This window comes from Hemiscyllium ocellatum, chromosome 6, assembly GCF_020745735.1.
Source record: "Hemiscyllium ocellatum isolate sHemOce1 chromosome 6, sHemOce1.pat.X.cur, whole genome shotgun sequence".
NCBI classification, from domain to species: domain Eukaryota; kingdom Metazoa; phylum Chordata; class Chondrichthyes; order Orectolobiformes; family Hemiscylliidae; genus Hemiscyllium; species Hemiscyllium ocellatum.
The window spans coordinates 125,398,991-125,423,691 of record NC_083406.1 but is presented as its reverse complement, the minus strand read 5'-3'; the positions used below and the strand labels follow the sequence as shown (position 1 = coordinate 125,423,691).

The following is a 24,701-nucleotide window of genomic DNA, read 5'->3' as shown; positions in this document are numbered from 1 at the left end:
TACCTTGAGATGATCACAAACCCCCTCCAACCTTGCAGCTGACTCTGAATTGGGAATATTCGACAGGGCCACTGGAACAAGTTTACCCAGTAGCTTTCATTCAAACACTACAACCAGCATGAACAAAAAAATTACTTGAAAAATGATCCATTGTCAAATGAATCCATAAAATCATAATTTTGTCCTGTTTTTGTTGAAATCCTGATTTTAAAGCTTTGATGTGAGATTAAAGCCAAGTTCAGCTTGTATCCACTCATACTGGATCAAAGCACTAACAGATGGTCATTAATATGCAGCTCACATTTCCTAGTTCTTAATTTCATAAAAAATTAAAAGGACACCAGCTGATGAGAGGCTGTGGCATCTTCCATCACCTATGTAAGGGGTGGGGATCAGCAGCAAGCATGTCAGCAATCATTAGCTGCACTCTCATAGTACCTGCTGTTCGCATGCATCCCAATGAACAGATCAGTGTGGAGAATCGCTGGCAAGCCCAGCATTTGTTGCTTAGCAATAATGGTCCTTGAACAGAGTAACTTGCTCGAGAGTTGCAGTCAGTTAAGTCACCTTGACCAACATAAAGCCTATTTCCTACTGTATAACAACTGACACTGTCACTGTTACTGAAACAAGCTTTTAATTCCAGATTTATTAGTCAAATTTAGATTCCATCAACAGCTGTGATGGGATTTGAACCCATGCCCAAGGATCAGCCTGGCCTTCTGGATTATTAATCCAGCGTTATCACCACTATGCCATCACTTCTTCCGTTTTCCACACTTAATCCAATGCACATTATGCATGGGGAGAAAAAAAAAGGCATTTGAAACCTGGTTTACATCTTCAATTGTATCTTCCACATATCACTTGTCTCGTCTCCAGAACATATTTGCCCGAGGCTCAGGTTACCATGAAGGATTCTTCGTCTCAATCTCTCCCCAACCCAAGGTATGGTGACCCTCTTATTAATCTACCACAGAACAGCCTCATGGCCTGATAAGACGACAGTGAGCAGACAAGTTTTTAGTACTAAACCAAAAAAAAAGGAATAATCTCCAGAATCTGAAAATCAGAAACTAAACGCAGGTCTGGCAGCATCTTTGGAGAGAAAACAAGAGTTATTGTTTTGGGTCCAGTAACAGTTCTGGCTTAAGTTTTCAGTACCATTGGTTAGCTCATCAGATAATAAAGCCAACCTTGCCTACCAGTTACGGCTCTACTATTCAATGGTAAGTAACATGGTTTGATTTATTCTTGTCACACACATGGAGATACAGTGAAAAATATTGTTTTGCATGCTAACCAGACAAATTGTCCCTAAATACAGAGTAATTCATGTTACACAAGTGCCAGGTTGTAACCATCAAGAGTATTCACCTCCCCTTAAAACTGAATGGCATTACCATTGCTGAATGTTCCACAAACATCATCCTTTGGTTTTGGGGGGGGGGGGGGTCCCCACTATTAACCAGAATCTGAAGTGGACCAGCCACAGAAATACTGCAGCTACCACAACAGATCAGAATTTGGGAATTATGCACAGAGTGGTTCATTTACTGATTCCCTTAAGCTTATCATCTACTACACATAAAAATAAATATTGATCTTGTTAACAATGACCATTTTCCAGGAACCATTGTATTTATCCTAGTTTTCTGGAAGTACTATCCAATTAATTTTATTGCCCCATGCTTTCTTCACAATTGCCTGCAAATCCTAATCAAGTATATGGCCAATTCCTTTCGAACGTTTCCCTGTGATCTGTTTTCACAACTTTTTCAAGGAATGCAAATCATTATAAATCCATGGAATAAATTCTCATCTCTCCTCAGTTGCTACCTCTCCCAATTAACAACTGAGTCCATACTAGTGGATTTCGAGAACTTGTTATATGAGAAAGCTGGATTTCACTGAAGCATATTAGTTGGCTGGGTAAGATCTATATCCAGCAGTATATTCAGATTCGGCCACTTTAGCTGCCACTGCATTTTAAAATAATTTCCAAAGAACCAAGCACCTGTTTTTGAGGGTGTTTTTAAGTTATAAAACAGTTCAGTCCAAAAACGAGGAACAGGAATGCTGGCATCTAATTAAATGTATCACATGGAAAGCATATAAAGCAGTAAAGCTGCTGGATTTTTTGTAAGAGGTACTTTCAGATAGTCATATTGAAACGTTAAGCAAGTTTTTAATGAACTGAAATTTTATGTTCTTACATAGAATGCACTGTACTCTCCTGGGATTTTATTTTGAATGAATTATATGGATCTTTAATAGCATTGCTGACATGATTTGACATTAACTTGGCACAGGAATTTTGGAAAAGGAAACTTCCTTACAACAGATATAAACTTTTGGACACTGTAAAGAATGGGACAGATAGATTTTTGATCAGTCAGGTGTCAACAGTTATGGGGAAAGAACAGGAAAGTCAATGTGAGGCATGTCGGATCAGCCATGATCTTATTGAATGGTGGAGCAGGCTTGAGGGAGCAAACGGACTACTCCTTTTGCTATTTCTCTGGTCTTAAAGTTAAAAATCAAACACCACCAGATGATGGTCCAACAGATTTATTTGGAAGTACCAGCCTTTTTGTACATTTTGGCACACTGGCCTTCATCAGTAAGGGTACTGAGTATAGAAATTGGGAACTTATGTTGCAGCTATACAGGCTTGGAGGCCATATTTGGAATATTGTCTTCAGTTTCGATCACCTTACTGTAGGAAAGATGTTATTAAACTGGAAAGAGTGCAGAAGAAATTTACCAGGACTCAATGGTCTGAGTTATAGGGAGAGTCATGGATTGGGTGAATGCACTCAGTTTTCTTCCCAAGGTTGGGCAATCGAGAAAAAGAGGGCAGCAATAGAGTCATAGAGATGTACAGCATGGAAACAGACCCTTCGGTCCAACCCGCCCATGCCGACCAGATATCCCAACCCAATCTAGTCCCACCTGCCAGCGCCCGGCCCATATCCCTCCAAACCCTTCCTGTTCATATACCCATCCAAATGCCTTTTAAATGTTGCAATTGTAACAGCCTCCACCACTTCCTCTGGCAGCTTATCCCATACACGCACCACCTTCTGCGTGAAAAGGTTGCCCCTTAGGTCTCTTTTATATCTTTCCCCTCTCACCCTAAACCTATGCCCTCGAATTCTGGATTCCCCGACCCCAGGGAAAAGATTTTGCCTATTTACCCTATCCATGCCCTTTAATTCTGTAAACCTCTATCAGGTCACTCCTCATCCTCCGACGCTCCAGAGAAAACAGCCCCAGCCTGTTTAACCTCTCCCTGAGCTCAAATCCTCCAACCCTGGCAACACCCCTGTAAATCTTTTCTGAACCCTTTCAAGTTTCACAACATCTTTCCGATAGGAAGGAGACCAGGACTGCACACAATATTCCAACAGTGGTCGAACCAATGTCCTGTACAGCCACAACATGACCTCCCAACTCCAGTACTCAATACTCTGACTAATAAAGGAAAGCATACCAAACGCCTTCTTCACTATCCTATCTATCTGAGACTTCACTTTAAAGGAGGTATGAGCCTGCACTCCAAGGTCTTTTAGTTCAGCAACACTCCCTAGGACCTTACCATTAATTGTATAAGTCCTGCTAAGATTTGCTTTCCCAAAATGCAGCACCTCACATTTATCTAAATTAAATTCCATCTGCCACTTCTCAGCCCATTGGCCCAAGTGGTCCAGATCCTGTTGTAATCTGAGGTAACCCTCTTCGCTGTCCACTACACCTCCAATTTTGGTGTCATCCGCAAACTTACTAACTGTACCTCTTATGCTCGCATCAAAATCATTTATGTAAATGACAAAAAGTAGTGGACCCAGCACCGATCCTTGTGGCACTCCACTGGTCACAGGCCTCCAGTCTGAAAAACAACCCTCCACCACCATCCTCTGCCTTCTATCTTTGAGCCAGTTTTGTATCCAAATGGCTAGTTCTCCCTGTATTTCATGAGATCTAACCTTGCTAATCGAACGTCTTGCTAAAGTCCAGATAGATCACATCTACCGCTCTGCCCTCATCAATCTTCTTTGTTACTTCTTCAAAAAACTCAATCAAGTTTGTGAGACATGATTTCCCACGCACAAAGCCATGTTGACTATCCCTAATCAGTCCTTGCCTTTCCAAATACATGTACATCCTGTCCCTCAGGATTCCCTCCAACAACTTGCCCATTACAGAGGTCAGGCTCACTGGTCTATAGTTCCCTGGCTTGTCTTTACCGCCCTTCTTAAACAGTGGCACCAAGTTTGCCAACCTCCAGTCTTCCAGCACCTAAGGTTAGAAGGGAAAGAATAAAAGGGAACCTGAGGGGTAACTTTTTTTTTAAAAACACAGAGGGTGATATGCATATGGAATGAGCTGCCAGCTGAAGTAGTTGAGGTGGATATGTTTAAAAGACATTTGAACAAATGCATGGATAGGAAAGGTTTAGAAGGACATGGGTCAAGTGCAGGGAAATGGGGTTAACATCGATGGACATTTTGGTCGACATAGACCAATTTGGGCCGAAAAGCCTACCTCTGTGCTGTAGGACTCTATGAATAATAGAAAAACCTCAAGCAAAAGGATCACTTCAGTGAACCTTGTAGATCGGGGCCAATGAATTACTTCACGGTGGCACAGTGGTTAGCACTGTTGCCTCACAGCACCAGAGACCCAGGTTCAATTCCCGCCTCAGGCGACTGACTGTGTGGAGTTTGCACATCCTCCCCGTGTCTGTGTGGGTTTCCTCTGGGTGCACCGGTTTCCTCCCACAGTCCAAAAATGTGTAGGTTAGGTGAATTGGCCATGCTAAATTGCCCGTAGTGTTAGGTATAGGGGAATGGATCTGGGTGGGTGCGCTTCGGCGGGTCGGTGTGGACAAAGAGCCTGTTTCTACACTAAGTAATCTAATCACGAGTTATCTTTTCCCCTTCCAACCATAACATTAATTTGTGTTATCTGTCCTGTGTCTGTAAGCAGGGGAATTTTAGAAGGGGGCTAGAATTTTTGATCAAATTATACACTGACAGTTCCCAGTTGTTTACCTGTAAATAGAATTTTACATTTTTCAAAGTGAGGTAGTTCATTCTGAAGCAAGGATGTTAAATTTCATAAGTGGAAATCATGAATGCATGAGGCACAAACTGGCAGAGGTGGATTGGAAAAATACATTAAGGGGCACTGCAGTAAACAGGCACCGGTTAGTTTTTAAAAGAGCTGCTGCAGGAATTAAATCAAGCATAAATTTCCTCAAGATACAAAATCTGAAAACAGGTCAATTCTAGCGACAAAGGAAGTTCAGGGCTGCTCAAGATTAAAAAGAAAAAGGCTATCAAGTTGCCTGACTGAGGAGCAGAGGGGCAAAATCTATGGCGAGGGAAGGATCAAGTTTAAAAGCTGGTTCAGTTTTCACAACCGATAGAATTTTGGAAGATAATCAATAATCAGTTTAAAATTAATTTAATCAGTAATTTATCCTGTAATGCAAGACGGCACCACAATGTTGGGACATAAACACTTTGCACCATGCCTAGATACAAGTGACAATTTTAAATCAATCAAAGTCTAAAAGAATTTGCAATACACAAAAGGAGAGCCAAACAGCGATGGAAAGGGAAAATATACTATGAACGCAATCACACTAACAAAAAAAAGTGCAGCAAAAGCTTTCATTGGTACATAAAAAGGAAATACTTGGCTAAAATGCATGTATCCATCAAAGGCAGAGTCAGGAGATTTTATATTGGGGAAGAGAAAAACTGCAGAGAAGCTGTAAGGGAGCACACCAGAAGTGTCAGAACATTCAAGGATACAAGTCAAGTGTTGGAAAGAGGGTTCAGTGCGTATTGGCCACAAGGGTCCATAGGACCTCTTCTGTGCAGTTTGATTCTGCAACCTCAGATGTGCTCATTTTCATTGAGAAAGATCCCAGAACTCTCTTAAAAGGAGAGATGCAAGTGGCGAGGGAGAATGAGGAGTTGAAGTAAATTAGTGCTAGCAAGACAATTGCACTGAAGATATTGATGGGGGTTGAAGATGGACAAACCGCCAGGACCTGATGGCCTTCATTCCAGAGTGCGAAGGTGGTGGTTGGAGAGATAGTTGATTAACTTCCTAAATTCCATAGATTGTGAAATGATCCCTCAACTTTGGAAGGAAGCAAATGTCACCCCACAACTTAGAGAAAAAAAACAGGGAACTAAGGCCTGTTAGTGTTACATCAGTAGTAGAGAAAATGCTGGAATCTATTATAATAAAATGATGGGATAAACAGACACCTGGTTGTTAAACATTTGATTAACTATAGTCAACTTCGCATTCGCAAATCTATGTTATGTTTAAAGAACAAAGGACAATTCAGCACAGGAACAGGTCCTTCCATCCTCCAAGCCTGCAATGACGCATTTTGCCCTTCCATACTAAAACAGTCTTTACTTACAGGATCCTTATCCCTCTACACCCTTTCGATTCATGTATTTGTCCAGTGCTTCCTGAATGCTGATATTGTGTCTGCTTCTACCATTTCCTCTGACAGCATGTTTCAGGCACTCACCACCCTTTGTGTGAGAAATGTGCCTTGCACATCTCCTTTAAAAACTTCCCCCTTCGTGTCCCCTCGTAATTGACCCTTCCACCCTGCGAAAAAGCCTCATTTTCCACTCTATCCATGCCATTCATAATCTTATAAACTTCTATTATGTCACCCCTCACCCTCCTGCATTCCGGTGAAAACAAACCCAGTCTATCCAACCTCTCTGAGCTAAAACCCCCTGTACGAGCTAACATTCTGATAAATCTTTTCTGTACCCTCTCTAAAACATCCACATGCCTCTGGTAGTGTGGTGACCAGAACTGTACGCAATATTCCAAGTGTGGCCTAAAGTTCTTTAAAGCTGCAGCGGAACTTGCCAATCTTGATACTCACTATCCCTTCCAACGAAGCAAGCATGCCATTGGCCTTTCTTATTATCTTATCTATCTGCACTTCTATCTTCAGTGGTCTGTGGACCTGCACACCCATATCTCTCTGCACATCAATACTCCTAAGGGTTCCGCCATTCACTGCATAATTTCCATCTGTACTTGACCTTCCAAAATGGATCACCTCACATTTGTCCGAACTAAACTGTACCTGCATTCTTTTATCTGCCCATGCCTCCAAATGATCTACATCCTGTGTATCCTCTGATACTATCTGCAACTTCACCAATCTTTGTATCATCTACAAACTTAATAATTAGACCAGCTATGGTTTTCCTCCAAATCATTTATGTACATCATGAACAGCAGAGGTCCCAGGACTGATCCCTGTGGAACACCACGAGTCACCATCCTCTATTCTGAAAAGGATTCTTCCACCACTACCCTCTGTCTCCTATGACTAAGCCAGTTTTGTATCTACCTTGCCAGCACCTTCTGGATCAGTCTGTCAAGAGAAACCTTGTCAAAGGCTTTACTGAAGTCCATGCAGACAACAACTACTGTTTCTTCCTCAATCATCTCCTCAAAAAACTCAATCAACTTAATGAGACATGACCTCCCCCACACAAAACCATGCTGTCTATTCCTAATCCTTTCTTCTAAGGAGTTAGCAATCTTGTCCCTAAGATTCTGTTCCAATAATTTCCCTAACACTGACAGGAGGCTCACAGGGCTGTAATTTCCTGGATTATCCCTGCTACCCTTCTTAAACAATGGGCCAACATTCTCTAGTCCTCTGGGACCTCACCAGTGGTCAGAGAGGATATAAATGTGTCAGTCAACGCTTCAGCAACTTGTTCTCTTGCCTCCCTCAATATTCCGGGATGGATCCCATCAGGACCCAGGGACTTATCTATCTTAATATGTTTTAAGATGCACAAAACCTTTTTCTTATTAATTGCAACTTGGCTTAGAAATATGACACGCCCTTCCCTGAGATCATCCTCCATCAATGCCATCTCTCTGGTGAATGCCAATATAAAGTATCCATTTAGGATCTCAACTACCCCTTCTGGATCCACACGGATTCCCTTCTTTGTCCTTGAGTGGACTAACCCTTTGCCCGGCTACTTTTTTGCATTGTATATAAAAAAGCCTTGGGATTCTGCTTAATCCTGTTTGCTAGTGACTCAACACGATCCCTTTTAGCCCTTCAAATTCCTTGTTTAGGATCTTTCCTCGTAGACATTACATATCCTTCCTTTTTCATTTTGACCAAGACCATAATATCCCTGGTCATCCAAGGTTCACCTAACTTGCCATACCTAACCTTCAATCTCGTAGGAACTTGCTGCTCCTGAATTCTGATCAGCTCCTGTCTGAAATACTCCCACATGTCAAATGTGGATTTACCCTCAAACAGCTGCCTCCAATCAACACTCTCCAGTTCCTGCCTAATAATTGTTTTAGTTTGCTTTCCTCCAATTTAACATCTGCATCCGAGGACTGCTGCTATGCCTATCCACAAGTATCTTCAAACTCATGATAAAATGGTCACTACTCCCGAAATGCTCCCCCACTGAAACTTCACTCACCTGGCCTGGCTCATCTCACAAAACTAGGTCCAGGGGTATAACCCTTTTCCAGGTTGGACTGATGACATACTGTGTCAAGAAACCCTCCCAAATGGGGCTTAGAAATTCTACTCCATCCAAGCCTCTAATATGGAGTGAGTGCCAGGGGAAGCTAAAATCATAAAATTTAACAGACTTTTGAGAAGATCAGGCAACATCCTGATCAATCTCCTTTTCGTCCTGTACAGTGCAATCACATCTTTGCTATTCTGCAGTGAGCAGGCTGCAAACAATACTCCAACTGTGGCTGAACTAACCTGATATATGGCACCATCGTAACATCCTTGTCATAGATGTCTACAGTATGGAAACAGCTCATTCACCCAACTTGTCCATGCTGCCCACTCTTCAGTATTATTCTATTCCCATTTGCCTGCATTTGGTCCATATCTCTCCATACCATTCCCATCCATGTTCTTATCTAAATATTGCTTAAATAACAAAATTGTACTAGCCACTACCAGTATCTCTGGCAGCCCATTCCAGTCAATCACTAACCTGTGTGGAAAAAAAATGCCCCTCCTGATGCTTTTGTATCTCTTCCCCCTCACCTTAAATCTATGCCCTCTCGTTGTTAAACTTGAGGGGGCTCAGAAGATATTTACATGTGCGTGGCCAGGATTGGAGAGCTTGAGCAACAGGGAAGAGGCTGGAATAGGTTGGGGCTTTTTTCCCTTGAGTGGAGGCGGAGGGATAACCTCACAAAGGTTATAAAATCATGAGGAGCATGGATAGGGCAAACAGCCAAGGCCTTTTTCCCAGGCTAGATAAGTCCAAAACTAGAGGGCACAGATTTAAGGTCAGGGGGAAAAGATTAAAAAGGGACGTGAGGGCAACTTTTTCACGCAGAGGGTGATGTGTGTTTAGAATGAGCTGCCAGAGTAAGTAGTGGAAGCTGGTATAATTACAACCTATTCTTCCAGCATTATTAAAGTTAGTCATAGAAAACGTCAAAGCATATGATAGCAAGTTTAAACAGGCAGGCGGCCTAGTCATCAGGTTTGAGCCAAAGCATGAATGATCATCCCGGCAGCTGCCTACTCTGTCAATACCTGGAATATTCTGACCCTTTGCACAGCTTCTTTCCTGGTGAGAGTGCTCGCACATCAAGGCCATTCTCTGACTTTCGCTTCATCTGTGAAAAGAGAATGAGAATTTGAGAAAACAAATTTAGGTCTGCTGAGTACACCAGTTAACAAAGTATAAACAACAGGAAATGGGATATTAATAGGATTCTTGGTTTGTCATAAACTATTCTACAAAGGGCAAATCAAATAAACAGAGACAGGACTCAGAGTTAATTGTTCCTGACAACTACAAATAACTCCTAATAGCCATCCATCCAGACTGTTAATTGTTTTAAACAATAATCACTCAGTAATCTTTTCTGTAAAACAAGACAGATAGAAAATGTTGAACAGGGAAGCTCTTCTTGTACGAGATCTATTACAAAGCAGACCTGTAGATACTCGGCTCCATCCTTTGCAGCAATTTCATACAACTCTTTTTATACAACCTCCAAGAGAAACAAAAAGCAGCTGATTTAGTGGGGTTATATGTAGTCTCAACCAGTAAAATGACTTATTTAAATACTAGTAGCCCATTTAACAAGCTCTTGTAAACAACGTGGTGAGCCTTTCAGCAGAAAGCACTACAACAGAACATAGGCTGTATTTACAAACCGAGATTTCAGAACCGATCAGTCTATTCAGCTTCTCATATGCTGCAGCTCTTAGTGACCCCATGTCTGAAACTCTTAGCAAATTTTCAGCTCTGTTGCAAAATGATAAATCCTTATGTATTTTAGGGATAATGGTCCTGTTCAACTCCATTCCTCAAAATGCTATACTTTTAATGCATTTTGTTTTTATCTAGTTCCGTAAATGAAATGCTTTGACATACAATCATTCTGAAATTTAGTCTGCGTTATATAGGCTGTAATTTTGCACATATTAGGATCCCAAAAACAACTAACATCGGGGCAATCTATTAAATCTGGTTTTGGTTAAAAGAAATCGGTCTGAAATACTCTGGACAATCACAGCAGAGGAGTTTGTTTGTCCATCAATCTGTTCCAGCTTGGAGAGATGTGTGATGACAGCATTCCTGTTCCCAAGCACTAGCCTCGCAGTCCTGCAACCCATTCTCCTCACCCCCTTTTCAAGGATTTGTCCGATTCTATTTGAAAGCTACAGTAGGATTGAATTTGCCTTCACAATCCTTTCAGGCAGTGGATTCTAGATTATAAAATCTCATACAAAGAAAATTCTTATCCCTTCTGCAATTTTATTGCCAATTGTTCATCATACACTCTGTGCCAGAACAGTAGAACCTTTGACTACTTCATGACTTATTTTGACTGCCAACTCTCCATTTCCAATCCACCCATTCAGATACATTTTCCATTGTCATTTGCACACTCTCTCAAAATAGCTCAATAAAACCAAGAGTTGCAAATGTAAGAGATCTGCAACAAAAAAAACAAAATTGCTGGAGAAACTCAAGAGGTCTGGCAGCATCTGTGGGAACAAAAACAGAGTTAGCGTTTCAAGCCCAGTGAAACATTAAAGGTCCTATTCAACTCCATTCCTCAAAATGCTACACTTTTATATAGCTCCGTAAATGAAATGCTTTAACATACAATCATTCTGAAATTTAGTCTGCGTTATATTTAGTTTGCTTTTCTTCCACAGGTGCTGCCACACTTAGAACATAGAACGTTACAGCAGAGGGTTTCTCCAGCAATTTCTGTTTTCATTCCCTCAAAGTAGTTAACGGGCTGAACAAAAATCAGAAATTTAAGCAAAATACTACGGATGCTGGAAACCTGAAATTAAGTGTTTGAAAAAGTTTGGGAGAAGATTTGTAGCTCGTGTGCTCACTGTTGTTGTGATTCTGTTCGCCGAGCTGGGAATGTGTGTTGCAGATGATACCTTTGTAATCATTAAAAACACAGAAATAGAGAACACACACCGGATCATCAACGCCACATTCACAGGAATCCGATTCACTAGAGAGGAAGAAAAGGACAACCAGCTCCCATTCCTCGACGTGCTGGTACAGAGAACACCGAACGGAGAATTCACCACAAAGGTATATAGGAAAGCCACACACACAGACCAAGTCCTGAACTACGAAAGCAACCACCCCAACACACACAAAAGAAGTTGCATCAAGACACTGTTCAAAAGGGCCACAACACACTGCAGTACACCAGAACTGCAAAAAGAGGAAGAATACTTATACAATGTATTCGCCAAAAACGGATACACCCGCAATTTCATCAACAGATGCCTCAGGGAAAGACAATGCAATGAGGACATGCCACAAACCAAAGGACTAACCACACTATCATACATCAAAAACATTTCTGAACTGACAGCCAGACTGCTGCGACCACAAGGAGTCATAACAGCACACAAACCAACAGCCACTCTCAGACAACAACTCACCAGGACGAAGGACCCGATACCCAGCATGAGCAAAACCAATGTAGTGTACAAAATCCCATGCAAGGACTGCACAAAACACTACATAGGACAAACAGGAAGACAGCTAACGATCCGCATCCATGAACACCAACTAGCCACAAAACGACACGACCAGCTATCCTTAGTAGCCACACACTCAGATGACAAGCAACATGAATTCGACTAGGACAACACTACTATTATAGGACAAGCCAAACAGAGAACAGCCAGGGAATTCCTAGAGGCATGGCACTCATCCACAGATTCAATCAATACGCACATCGACCTGGACCCAATATACCGGCCACTGCAGCGGACAGCTGGAACTGACAACTGGAAGCGGCAGATACAAATCACTATAAATGCCGGAGGAAACATCACAGAAGCGCCTCGCAGGTGGCTCCCAAGCACTGAGGATGTCACCTAGACAGGGGACGAAACGTCTGCAACACAAATTCCCAGCTTGACGAACAGATCCACAACAACAGTGCTTGAAAAACTCAGGTCATTTGGTAACAACTGTGTTGAGGGAAAGAGTTTCAAGTTGAACATGATTTTTTGTAACTGAAATGGATTTGGAAAATGGCTTTTCAAAATATTTCTGATAGCAGCAGAGGAAGACCAAAGGGAATAAATGATGTACAAAGAGAGGAGGAAGAATAGGAGAAGAATGCAGAAAAAAAAATGGAGGACAGATAACATACAGTCAAGTTCTGAAATTGTGGAATTCAATGTCAAGTCTGTGCAGCTATAAAATGTCCAAGTGGAAAATGAGGTGTTGGTCCTTGAGTTTGCATCATGGTCATTTGAACATTGCAGCAGGGCCAGCTCAGAAATATTAGCGTGAGTGCAACATGGTTTATTGAAACGGCCAAGAACTGGAAAGGTCAGGGTCACTCCGGTGGACAAAGTAGTGGTGTTCAGAAAAACAGGTGCCCCCACCTGTTTTTTTGGCCTTGCCAACGTAAAAGGATGGCGATTGGCAAATGAAGTAGACAAGATTGAAAGAAGTGAATTGCTGCTTCACCTGGAAGGTGTTTGGGGCCTTGAATAGTTGGCGAATGGATAAATGTCACAACTGTTCTAATTTGAAGGCATGAACGAAAGCAGGTTGTCCCAGAGAGAAAAGCTCCTGTGAATGCTACCAGTGGAGAGGAGGGGGAATGTGAGAGTGGTGGTGGCATCCTGCTCAAGGTGGTAGAAATGATGGAGGATGATTGTTTGAATACGGAGACAGTGGGTTGGAAAGTGAGGACAGGGGAACTCTATCATTGTTTGGGAAGGAAGAGAAAAGATGAAGAAAGAAGTGCAGGAGATAGGTCAATCATGATTAAGGACTCCGTCAACCATGCAACAGGCTTGAGAGTAAGCTATAGGTCTAAAGCGTTACAGGAATACAGAAATTATCGGAGTGACAGGAAACAGTAATGGTCAATAGATATTTTTTGGGCTCGGACAAGGTTCAAAGAAGGCATTGGACTGCATGTGGTGGTACGAGTTGGGGGTAGAAAATCCTCTGAGGAAAATGGAGATAAATGTAAGCAGCAGCCCACTGGAAGGTGGCATCATTGGAACAGATGCAATGGAGACAGAGAAACTGATAGAATGGAATCCCTGCAGGAACCAAGGAGTGAGGCGGTGTAGTCAAAGTGACTGTGGGAGTCCGTGGGCTTGTAATGGATAGAGGTGGACATCCGAGCCTGAGAAATTCAAAGTGATGTCAAGGAAGAGGTGGACTAGGTCAAGCTGAGAGAAGGACGAGAAATTGGAAGAAATCATCAGTTTTGTTTCTAACTCCAGACAAGAGCAGGAAGCAACAAAGACATGTTTGATATATTGGGGAAAGAGCGGTGGATGGACTGACAAGTTCCCAGCACCTGACACCCTGCATCCTCAGTTCCTCAGGGGAAGGGGCTGCAGAAACAGTGGTTGCAATCTTCCAAAAGCACTAAATGTAAATGCAAGTTCTTTTTTTGATCCTATTTCTATACAGTGAAGTCAATTATCAACATGGTCCTTTGAGCTTTGAGTTGTTTATAAAAACAGGGAAACAACTTTTCAGAAAATTTAGTTTGTGAAATAGATTAATTGTAGATCGGTGACAAATTGTGTGGCAGGATAGAAATAGAACATGGAATATGGAACATATGCCACCCAGGTAAATAGTGCTGTGAGGAAGGCATATGGTGTACTGGGCTTTATTGGCAGAGGAATTGAGTTCCGGAGTCCTGAGGTCATGTTGCAGTTGTATAAGACTCTGGTGCGGCCTCATCTGGAGTATTGTTTGCAGTTTTGGTCACCATACTATAGGAAGGATGTGGAAGCTTTAGAACGAGTGCAGAGGAGGTTTACCAGGATGTTGCCTGGAATGGTAGGAAAATCTTATGAGGAAAGGCTGAGGCACTTGGGGCTGTTCTCATTGGAGAAGAGAAGGTTTAGGGGAGATCTGATAGAAGTGTATAAGATGATTAGGGGTTTAGATAGGGTAGATACTAAGAACCTTTTACCGCTAATGGAGTCAGGTGTTACTAGGGGACATAGCTTTAAATTAAGGGGTGGTAGGTATAGGACAGATGTTAGGGGTAGATTCTTCACACAGCGGGTTGTGAGTTCATGGAATGCCCTGCCCGTATCAGTGGTGAACTCTCCTTCTTTATGGTCATTTAAGCGGGCATTGGATAGGCATTTGGAAGTTATTGGGCTAGTATAGGCTAGGTAGGATTCGGTCGGCGCAACATCGAGGGCCGAAGGGCCTGTACTGCGCTGTATCCTTCTATGTTCTATGTTCTAGAACATTACAGCATAGTACAGATCCTTCACCCCTTGATGCTGCACCGACATTTGAAACCAATCTGAAGCACATTTAACCTACACTATTCCATTTTCATCCATATGTCTATCTAATGATCATTTAAATGTCCTTAAAGTTGGCAAGTATACTACTACTTGCTGAGTAAAGAAACCACCTCTGACATCTGTCCTATCTCTATCACCCCTCAATGTCCCCTCATGCTAGCCATCACCATCCGAGGAACAAGGTTCTCACTGTCCACCCTATGTCTCAATTAAGTCACCTCTCAACCTTCTTTTCTCTAACAAAAAATAGCTTCAAGTCCCTCAGCCTTTCCTTGTAAGACCTTCCCTCCATAGCAGGCAACATCTAGGTAAATCTCCTCTGAACCATTCCCAAAGCTTCCACATCCTTTCTACAATGCAGTGACCAGAACTGTACACAATACCTCAAACGCGACTGCACCAGAGTTTTGGACAGCTGCAACATGACCTTGACTCTCCGAAACTCAATCCCTCTACCAATAAGAGCTAACACACTGTATGCCTTCTTAACAACCCTATCAACTTGGGTGGCAACTTTCAGGGATCTATGCACATGGACGCAGATCTCTCTGCTCACCTACATGACCAAGAGCAAATGTCACTGGGCTAGCAATTTCACAGGCCCAGACTACTTCTCTTAAGAATACAAGTTAGAATCCCACAGTTAATAAATCTGGTCTCATTCATGGTGATCAGGAAACTCAAATAATTCTGATAAAAATACATCAGATTCACTCATGACCTGTAGGAAAGAAATTCTGCCATTCGTAAAGGGACTATAGGATGCAGGGCGAAAGCATGAACAGCACTGAATAGGTTGATCAGCCATGATCTTATCAAATAGCTGAGCAGGTCCAAAGGGCTGAATGGAGAAAGTGAGGACTGGAGATCACAGCGGAAAATGTGTTGCTGGAAAAACGCAGCAGGTCAGGCAGCATCCAAGGAACAGGAGATTCGACTTTTCGGGCATAAGCCCTTCTTCAGGAATCTAAGCATTTTCCTTTAGGTTTTTTGATTTTTCAAGAGACATGAGCATCACTGTCAAGACCAACATTTGTTGCTAATGATTAATTGGCCTTAAAGATTGAGATGAGCTATCTTTATAAACCACTAAGCAAAGATTATGGATGTTGGAAATTTGAAACAAAAACAGAAACCACAGCTGTCTACCAGATATATGTGAACCCACCGTGCTTTAGGAAGGGAATGCCAGGTCTTTTACCCAGCGACAGTGAGAAAACAGCAATATAATTCCAAGTTAGGATGGTATTTGGCTAGGAGGAAAAATTCAACATTGCCAGATTTGAAAACCTCATGCCCTACATCCTGTGGATGAACATTGACCAGAAACTGACTGAGTTCAAAGCAGTTCAGACACTGCAGATTCAATGGTAACTAGCTCAGTGCCAACTCCTCTAATCTTGCTCACCTTCCATAAATCAGGAGAACTTACCTGGATAAGTATGGTAAGGCAAACCACACAAGAATTATATAGTTAGCAGTAGGGCCTTGTTAACCATTTCAATAGTTAGCTAAGCTAATTCACATCATTTATTTTTGTCAGCATTTTAGTGTAAAAATAAAGTGTTTTATTTAATGTTGATTAATTTTGACCAATCAAATTGCACCTGGATTGCAACACTTTATACTTACCTTTAAAATAAGAAAACAACTGCCCTCTTAATATATTTTGAGGGGGTTTAGTCAGGTCCATAATAATGGACAATAGAAAGCTACATCAGTTTATCAAATGGACTGAGAGAAATAAACTCTAGATTTGTACCTGTTCGAAGTGGGAATGGTTGGAGCAAGGCTCAGAAATGTAAAGGAGAAAGTGAGGTCTGCAGATGCTGGAGATCAGAGCTGAAAATGTGTTGCTGTAAAAGCGCAGCAGGTCAGGCAGCATCCAAGGAACAGGAAATTCGACGTTTCGGGCATAAGCCCTTCATCAGGAATGAGGAAAGTCATTCCTGATGAAGGGCTTGTGCCCGAAACGTCGAATTTCCTGTTCCTTGGATGCTGCCTGACCTGCTGCGCTTTTACAGCAATACATTTCTGAGCTGAAAATGTGAAGTAGGAGTTCAGGGTCAGCCAGCAGAACTAGAGGGCTGGTGACAACTATGCATCAAAGAATGCATAGCTTTGTCACCAATCAACTTTAAGCAATTCTGCCCTCAATACCTAACTGCAGCAACTCCTTCGACATCAGCCTGGCAATCACTTTCAATCCTCTCCTGAATTACATTGCATTTGATGGGGAGTGTCGAGGTTGATTTAGTTTGTATATAACCCATCTGGATTTCATGTAAGATGGACACTGGATGCAGAAATGGTTGGGGCTTACTTGTTTCGCATCAACGCTTTTCACTCAGGCAATCATAAAATTTATTATTTTTAAAAATCTTATTTATTAAGTCAGTCAGTCAGAGAAGATAATGTTGGAGACTCATTGCTGTGTGTAATCAGCCAGGTCATAGACGTGCATAACCCATTAGCTTTGTATCCATCACTTAATGCAACTTTAACACTAAGAAACGCAACATACTGCATTACGTATATTGAGTGAAACAGATTATGAATGAGATCTCATTGCTACTATTAATTTAGAGCAAAAAATGACAAAAACAGAGGAACCTTAAGTATCCAAAGGACACAGGAGGGGAGTATTTTGGTCGGTTAAATTGAATTCCAGAGAATCGAATGCCAGATAACAGTTTAACCAATCATCAGGACCTTGCAGGATAATCAGATATTCGGATAACCGAATGTGGTTAATTGAGATTCCTCTGTATTGTGCATGTTAAGTACCTCAATTTTTAAAATATTTTTTGTTAATATTTTTCTTCACAGGAGCCATAAAGACGATGAATACTCAGTATAACGCTGCATCTGGATACAAATTCACACAAATAATGTTTATTTTATAGTATTACAATTATTTGGCAGGATATCCCAAGTTAGATGAACCCTGCATTTGTTATTTTTTATATGCTAAATAAATTATTAAAGTAGGATAGTCTTACTACAAATGTACAGGGCTTTAGACTGCACTTGGAGTACTGCATATGGTTCTGGTCTCTTTGCACGAGAGAAATAAGTGCATTCAAAGCAGTTCAAAGAATCTAAATGCAAGAAGCAGTAGGCTATTTGGACCCTCAAGCCTGCTCTGCCATTCAACAAGATCACAGTTAGCCCGCCCCAACCTCAACTCCTTTTTTGAGCCAGGTCAGCATAGTTGGAAACTTCCTAATATTTATAAACATAAAAACACAAAAGAGGAGTATGCCATTCAGCCCTTCAAGCCTACTCTGCCATCTGGTATGACCATGGCTGATCACCCAACTCAATACCCTGTTCCCATTTTCTCCCTCATGTCCTTGGATACATTCAGGCACAAGAACCGTATTTGGCTCCTTCCTAAAAATCATTCAATTGTTTTGGCCTCAATTGTTTTCTGTGACAGAAATTTCCAAAGGCTTTCTACTCCCTTGGAAATTTCTCATCTCAGTCCGAAATGGCCTACCTCATAGCCTTAGACTGAGACTTCTGGTTCATGATAGGGGAATTACAGGAAGAATGTTCACAATCTCATCCTGTTACAATTTTGTATGTTTGCACAGATTTCCTGATTTTTCTATTTTCACTTTATTTTTTCTTCTTTAATCAAGCCCTTGGTTCTCCTTTGCTGACTTCTGAACTGTTCCCAATCTTCAGGTCCATTGTTTATCTTGCCAATTTCTATGCTTCTTACCTTGTAAGCCAAGGTTTGCCACAACTCCTTGTGCTCTTGCATCAGACAATAATTTTCATAGTTCACCCATTCACTCTTTGAATGTTTGCAATTGCCTATTTATGGTCCTTCCTTTCAGTAACAATTCCCAAACCTTTATAGACAACGTATGCCTCATACCACCATAGGTTCCCTTAATAGCATACAAGACCCTCGTCTCAGAAGCAACTGCCTCACTTTCCATCTTGATGGAAAATTTTTTTCCATTACGATCACACATCCCCGAGGGAGTCGCTCACAATGACATTACCAATTATTCGATTCTCATTGCATAATATCCAATCTAAAGTAATCTGTTCTCCAGTTGGTTCCTCCAAGTATTGATCCAGAAAACCATCCCTTCGCTGTGGTGCCAATCAAGCAGGTGACTTTGTCCTGGATACTGTCAAGCTTCGCGGGTGTTGTTGGAGCTGCACTCATCCAGGCAAGTGGGGAGTATTTTATCACATTCATGACTTTTGTCTTGTAGATTGTGGACAGGCTTTAGAGAGTCAGGAGATGAGTTACTCACTGCAGCATTCCTAGCCTCTGACTTGCTTTTGCAGCCACTATATGATAATTGGTAGTCCAGTTCAGTTCAGTTTCTGATCGATAGTAATCTCCCCCCCCACCAAGGATGTTGATACTCAGACTAAGAGTTTGTGATGCCAATGAATGTCAAGGGGTGATAGTTAGATTCTCACGTGTTGGACATGATCATTGCCTGGTAATTGTCACTCGCCACTTATCAGCCCAAGTTGATAAAATATGGTGAAGGAAAAGTCACAGCAGATCAGGCAGCATCCGAGGAGCAAGAGTCAACGTATCCGGCACGACCCTTCATCAGTCCTGATGAAGGGCCATGCTCGAAACTTCGATTCTTGTTCCTTGGATGTTGCCTGACCTGCTGTGCTTCTTCCTTCACCACACTTTATCAAATCTGACTGTCCAGTATCTTCAGTCCTCACTATCTCATACTTGTCAGTCCAAGCCTGATTATTGTCCAGGTCTTGTTGTGTTTCAACATGGACTGCTTCAGAGAATGGTGCTGAACATTATACTGGCGAGGAACCCCACTTCTAACCTTGCGATCAAAGAAAGGTCATTGATGAAGCAGCTGCAAATGGTTGGACCAAGAACAGTAACCTGAGGAACTCAGGCTCCAGTGCTGCACGGTGTCTCTACCTCTGAGCTAGAAAATTCAAGTTGTACATCCACAAAACAGTGCAATAACATCTTTGAGCAGGGTGATTAGCAAATATATACGTGCAAGATCTTTTACAGGGTCTAAACAACTTGCCCCAATCTGCTCTTTCTTCAGAGTCTGCAAAGTAATTTCTTCACAAGTAATTCATCTGAATCACTTTCAAAAGTTGTTAGAATATGTCTCCAGCATCTTCACCAGTTGCCCAATATGCCATTCAGATCATACCAGTGTACGGTCCTACTCACTCCAATCGTGGCTGACCTTCTACTGCACACTTTGGAGAAACGTCCAGCATGTTTTCAGGGACAATGTTTGCCAACTACTCAGTACAAATAATCTCTGATTAAGCATCACAACAATATGTCTTTCTTTTACTTTAGTGCTGTCTGAAAGTTCCAGTTTCAGGGATGCACACATACAAGCCCAAATCTAAAATGAGAAAATTCTATTCTAAATAAATATACAGCTGAGCAACTAACAATGTAAGTGGATGGAGGTTGGGTGGGGTGGTGGTGTTGGGGAGAGGGGTGGGTCCCACAGAGAGGGAGGGTGAGCAAGACAAGAACCACTTAAGCCTTCATCAACTTTTCACAATAACGCTGGCCTGAAGAGAATGGTCAAAAGTCTATACAACAGATTTAATCAAAATCAGAAAGATGGAATAATGAGTTAAGTGCTCACATTAAGTATCCCTGCTTTCATTTTAGATTTCCAGTATTTATACTACTTTTCATCATATTTAATTATGAATTTCAGCCCTGCAACCAGTTTTATTTGGGTGGGAGGTTGGGGTGGGGGTAGAGAGGGAAGAATCACATACAAGGACACTGCAACTATCACAAAATGTTTACTGCTGCAGTTGTTTCCAGATGACCCTGAGCAAGAGGTTATATGCATCATAAATTCCAAATGCTAAGCTGCACTTTGACATGCTCCAGATCCTTAATAGAAAATAAAGAACAGTTTTAAATCCTAGCTTTCTACCTTAGCAAGCATTTCAATCTAATTTATGGCTCTTAGCAGAGGTTATGGGTTGTGTCTCTGCTATATGGATGCATTCATTGAACCAAAGAATGATTACAGTCCAAGAAGTGGCTATTCGGGCCATCACGTTGAAGAAGTTTCTCTGCAACAACAGTTCAGCCAACTCAGCAAAATTTCTCTCTTTGAATCCCCTTGGAAAAGCACAATTCAATCTCAGGACAGTACAATATAACCCAAAACATGCACTGTGCGCCAAGATTCACCTTTGACTCGTTTGCCGTTCGCCTTAGACTCTGTGCCCTCTGATTCACGGAATTTCAATGGGAATGTCATCCTTTTTTCATCGTGGTCCACAATGGTACCAACAACGTGGGTAGAAAGAGGGATAAGGATATAAGGCAGGATTTCAGGGAACTAGGATGGAAACAGAGTGAGAACAAACAGTTATCATCTTTGGTTTGTTACCCATGCCCCGTGATAGCGAGGCAAGGAAATATGGAGAGATATCAGCTGAACTGCTGCAGGGATGGTGCAGGAGTGATGGGTTTCAGGTATATGGATAATTGAGGCTCATTCTAGGGTAAGGTGAGACCTCTACAAATAGGATGGTTTTCACTTCAATCTGAGGAGTACTAATATCCTGGATGGGGATCTGTAGTGCAGTTCCAGTACACAGGAGGATGAGATTAGGGAGGACATGGAAAGGATTTCACGGTCACATGAGTGTGCTGGCAGACAATAGGTAAGTTTGAAGTGTGTCTACTTCAATGCCAGGAGTATCCGGAATACGGTAGTTGAGCTTGCGCATTGATAGGTGCCTGGGACTTCGATCTTATGGCCATTTCGGCGACAGACGTGGATAGAGCAGGGTCAGGAATGGATGCTGCAGGTTCCAGGGTTTAGATCTTTCATTAAAATCAGGGAAGGTGGTAAAAGGACAGTACAACGGTGGCTGAAAGAACTTTTGATGAGGATCATCTGAGGTGGTACAGGCTGAGACTGGAAACGGGAGAGAAGAGGTCACACTGCTGGGAGTTTTTAAATCGGCCTCCGCAAAGTTCCAGGGAGGTAGAGGCAAGGATTGGCAAAACAATTCTGGGTAGGAATGAAAGGAACAGAGTGATCATTATGGGGGACTTCAACTTTCCCAACATTGACTGGAAATGCTATAACTCTGATAAGTCAGATGGATCAATTTTTGTCCAACGTGTGCAAGTGTTTCCTGACACAGTTTGTCAATGAGCCGACAAGCGGAAAGGCCACACTGGACCTGGTGCTTGGTAATGAACCAGGCCAGGTGTTTGATTTATTGGTGGGTAAGCACTTTGGAGAAAGTGACCATAATTCGGTTATGTTTAATTTAACGATGGAAAGGGTAGGTACATGCTACAGGAGAAGAGTTATCGATGGGGCAAGGGCAATTATAACGTGATCAGGCAAGACTTAGGAGGCAATAGAATGGGGTAGCAAAATGCAGGGGATGGGGACAACCGAAATGTGGAGCTGGTTTAAGGAACAGATATTGTGTATCCTTGATAGGTATGTCCCTGTCAGGCAGGGAGGAAGTGATAAGGTAAGGGAACTGTGGTTTACCAAAGAAATTGTATCTCTTGAGCAGAAGAGGGAGGCTTATGCGATGTTGAGACAAGATGGTTCAGACGACATGATGGAGAGTTACAAGTTAGCTAGGAAGGATTTGAAGAGAGTTAAGAGCTAGGAGAGGACATGAACAATCTTTAGCGGGTAGAATAAATAAGAACCCTAAAGCTTTCTCTGGGATGTGCGAAATAAAAGGATGACGAGGATAGGCATAGGGCTACTCAAAGATAGAAGTGGGAAGTTGTGTGTGGACCCTATGGAGATCAGAGAGGTGCTAAACAAATATTTCCCATCTGTTTTCACTCGAGGAGAATAATGTAGACAAAGACTAAGATACGGGGTATTTGACTTGAAAGGATCGAGGTTAGTAAGGAGATGGTGCTAACAATTCTAGAACGTGTGAACATAAACAAGTTCCCTGGGCTGGATGGGAGTTATCCGAGGATTCTCAGGGAAGTTAGGGAGCCTTTGGCCTTTATCTTTGAGTAGTCATTGCCTACAGGTTTTTAGTACCACAGGATTGGAGGATTGCAAAACTTGTGCCCTTGTTCAACTAGGGCAGCAGAGATAACCCTGGTAATTATAGACCAGTGAGCCTTACTTCTGTTGTAGGAAAGATTTTGGAAAGGATTATAAAAGGTAGGATTTATAATCATCTCGCAAACAACAATTTGATTGTAGACAGTCAACATGGTTTTGTCAAGGGCAGGTCGTGTCTCACAAACCTCATCGAGTTATTTGAGAAGGTGACCAAGCATGTAAATGAGGGTACGGCAGTTGGTGTGGTATACACGGACTTCAATAAAGCCTTTGATAAGGTTCCACATGGTAGGCTGTTGGAGAAAATGGGGGGCATGGGATTGAGGGTGATTTAGCAGTTTGGATTAGAAATTGGCATTCTGTAGGATGGTAGCGAGTGATGGTTGGTAGAAAATATTTAGCCTATAGTCTGGTTACTAGTGGTGTGCCACAAGGATATGTTTTGGGACCACTGCCGTTTGTCATGTTTATAAATGACTTGGAGACAGGCATAGGTGAATGGGTTAGCAAGTTTGCTGATGATACTAAAGTCAGTGGAATGGTGGACAGTATGAAAGAATGTTGCAGGGGGATTTGGATAAACTGCAGAATTATGCGGAGAGGTGGCAAATGAATTTCAGTGTAGCTAAACATGACGTGATTCACTTTGGGAATAATAACAGGAAGGCAGAATAGTGGGTCAATGGAAAGATTCTTGGTAGCGTGGATGTGCAGAGGGAGCTTGGAATTCATGTGCATAGATCCCTGATAGCTGCCACTCAGGTTGATAGTGCTGTTAAGAAGGCACACAGCATGTCAGGTCTTATTGGTAGAGGGATTGAGTTCCAGAGCCGTGATGTTATGCTGCAACTGTACAAAATGCTAGTGTGGTCACATATGGAATATTGTGTACACTTCTGGTCGCCCCATTACAGGAAGGATGTGGAAGCATTAGACAAGGTGCAGAGGAGATTTACTTGGATGTTGCCTGGTCTGGAGGGAAGGTCTTATGAGGAAAGGCTGAGAGACCTGGATCTGTTCTCACTGGAGAGACGATGACTAAAAAGGGGATTTAGTGGAGACATAGAAGATGATTAGACGATTAGATAGGGTGGACAGTAACAGTCTTTTTCCTAGGACCATGACATCTGCTTGTACAAGGTGGCATAGCTGCAAATTGAGGTGTGATAGATTTAAGACAGATGTCAGAGACAGGTTCTTTACACAGAGAGTGGTCAGGGCGTGGAATGCACTGCCTGCCAATGTAGTTAACTCAGCCACAATAGGGACATTTAAACAAACAGTCATTGGATAAGCATATGGATGACGATTGTATAGTGTGGGGGATGGGCTTAGATTAGTTTACAGATCAGCACAACATTGAGGGCTGAAGGGCCTGTTCTGCGCTGTATTATTCTACGTACTCTGAATCCCAAATGACTTTGAACACAAATCATCCAAAGAGTACCCAGGTTCTCCAATTGGTCATCATCATCCTTCAAGAATGTAAACTTACTCAAAACAAGCAGAGGATGTGCAATACAAAAACAAAATTATGTTAGCTTGGTTCAGTTGGCAACAGTCCCATCATAAAATAATAAGGTTTTTGCTTCAAGGGCTACTCTATTCCAGAGGAAGTGGCGGGTTTATTCAGAAGAGAGGTCAGAGTGAGCCTCCACCTATGTGTTCTAATTTTTCCCAATTTCAGATCAACAGAACCCATGGTTCAGAGCAGAGAACAACCACTCTGG

General features: G+C 42.1%; 1 protein-coding gene across 3 annotated transcripts in view; it reads right to left on the bottom strand.

Annotated features, from left to right (window-relative positions):
• The window catches only part of LOC132816916 (F-box/WD repeat-containing protein 7-like), a 212,418-nt gene that overhangs the window by 80,903 nt on the left and 106,814 nt on the right, over nt 1-24,701 (bottom strand). For all 3 annotated transcript variants that reach the window (XM_060826939.1, XM_060826941.1, XM_060826940.1), the window contains one exon: nt 9,620-9,702. In XM_060826939.1, coding sequence (XP_060682922.1) covers nt 9,620-9,702 — 83 coding nt within the window. The remainder of the gene's footprint in view (nt 1-9,619; nt 9,703-24,701) is intronic.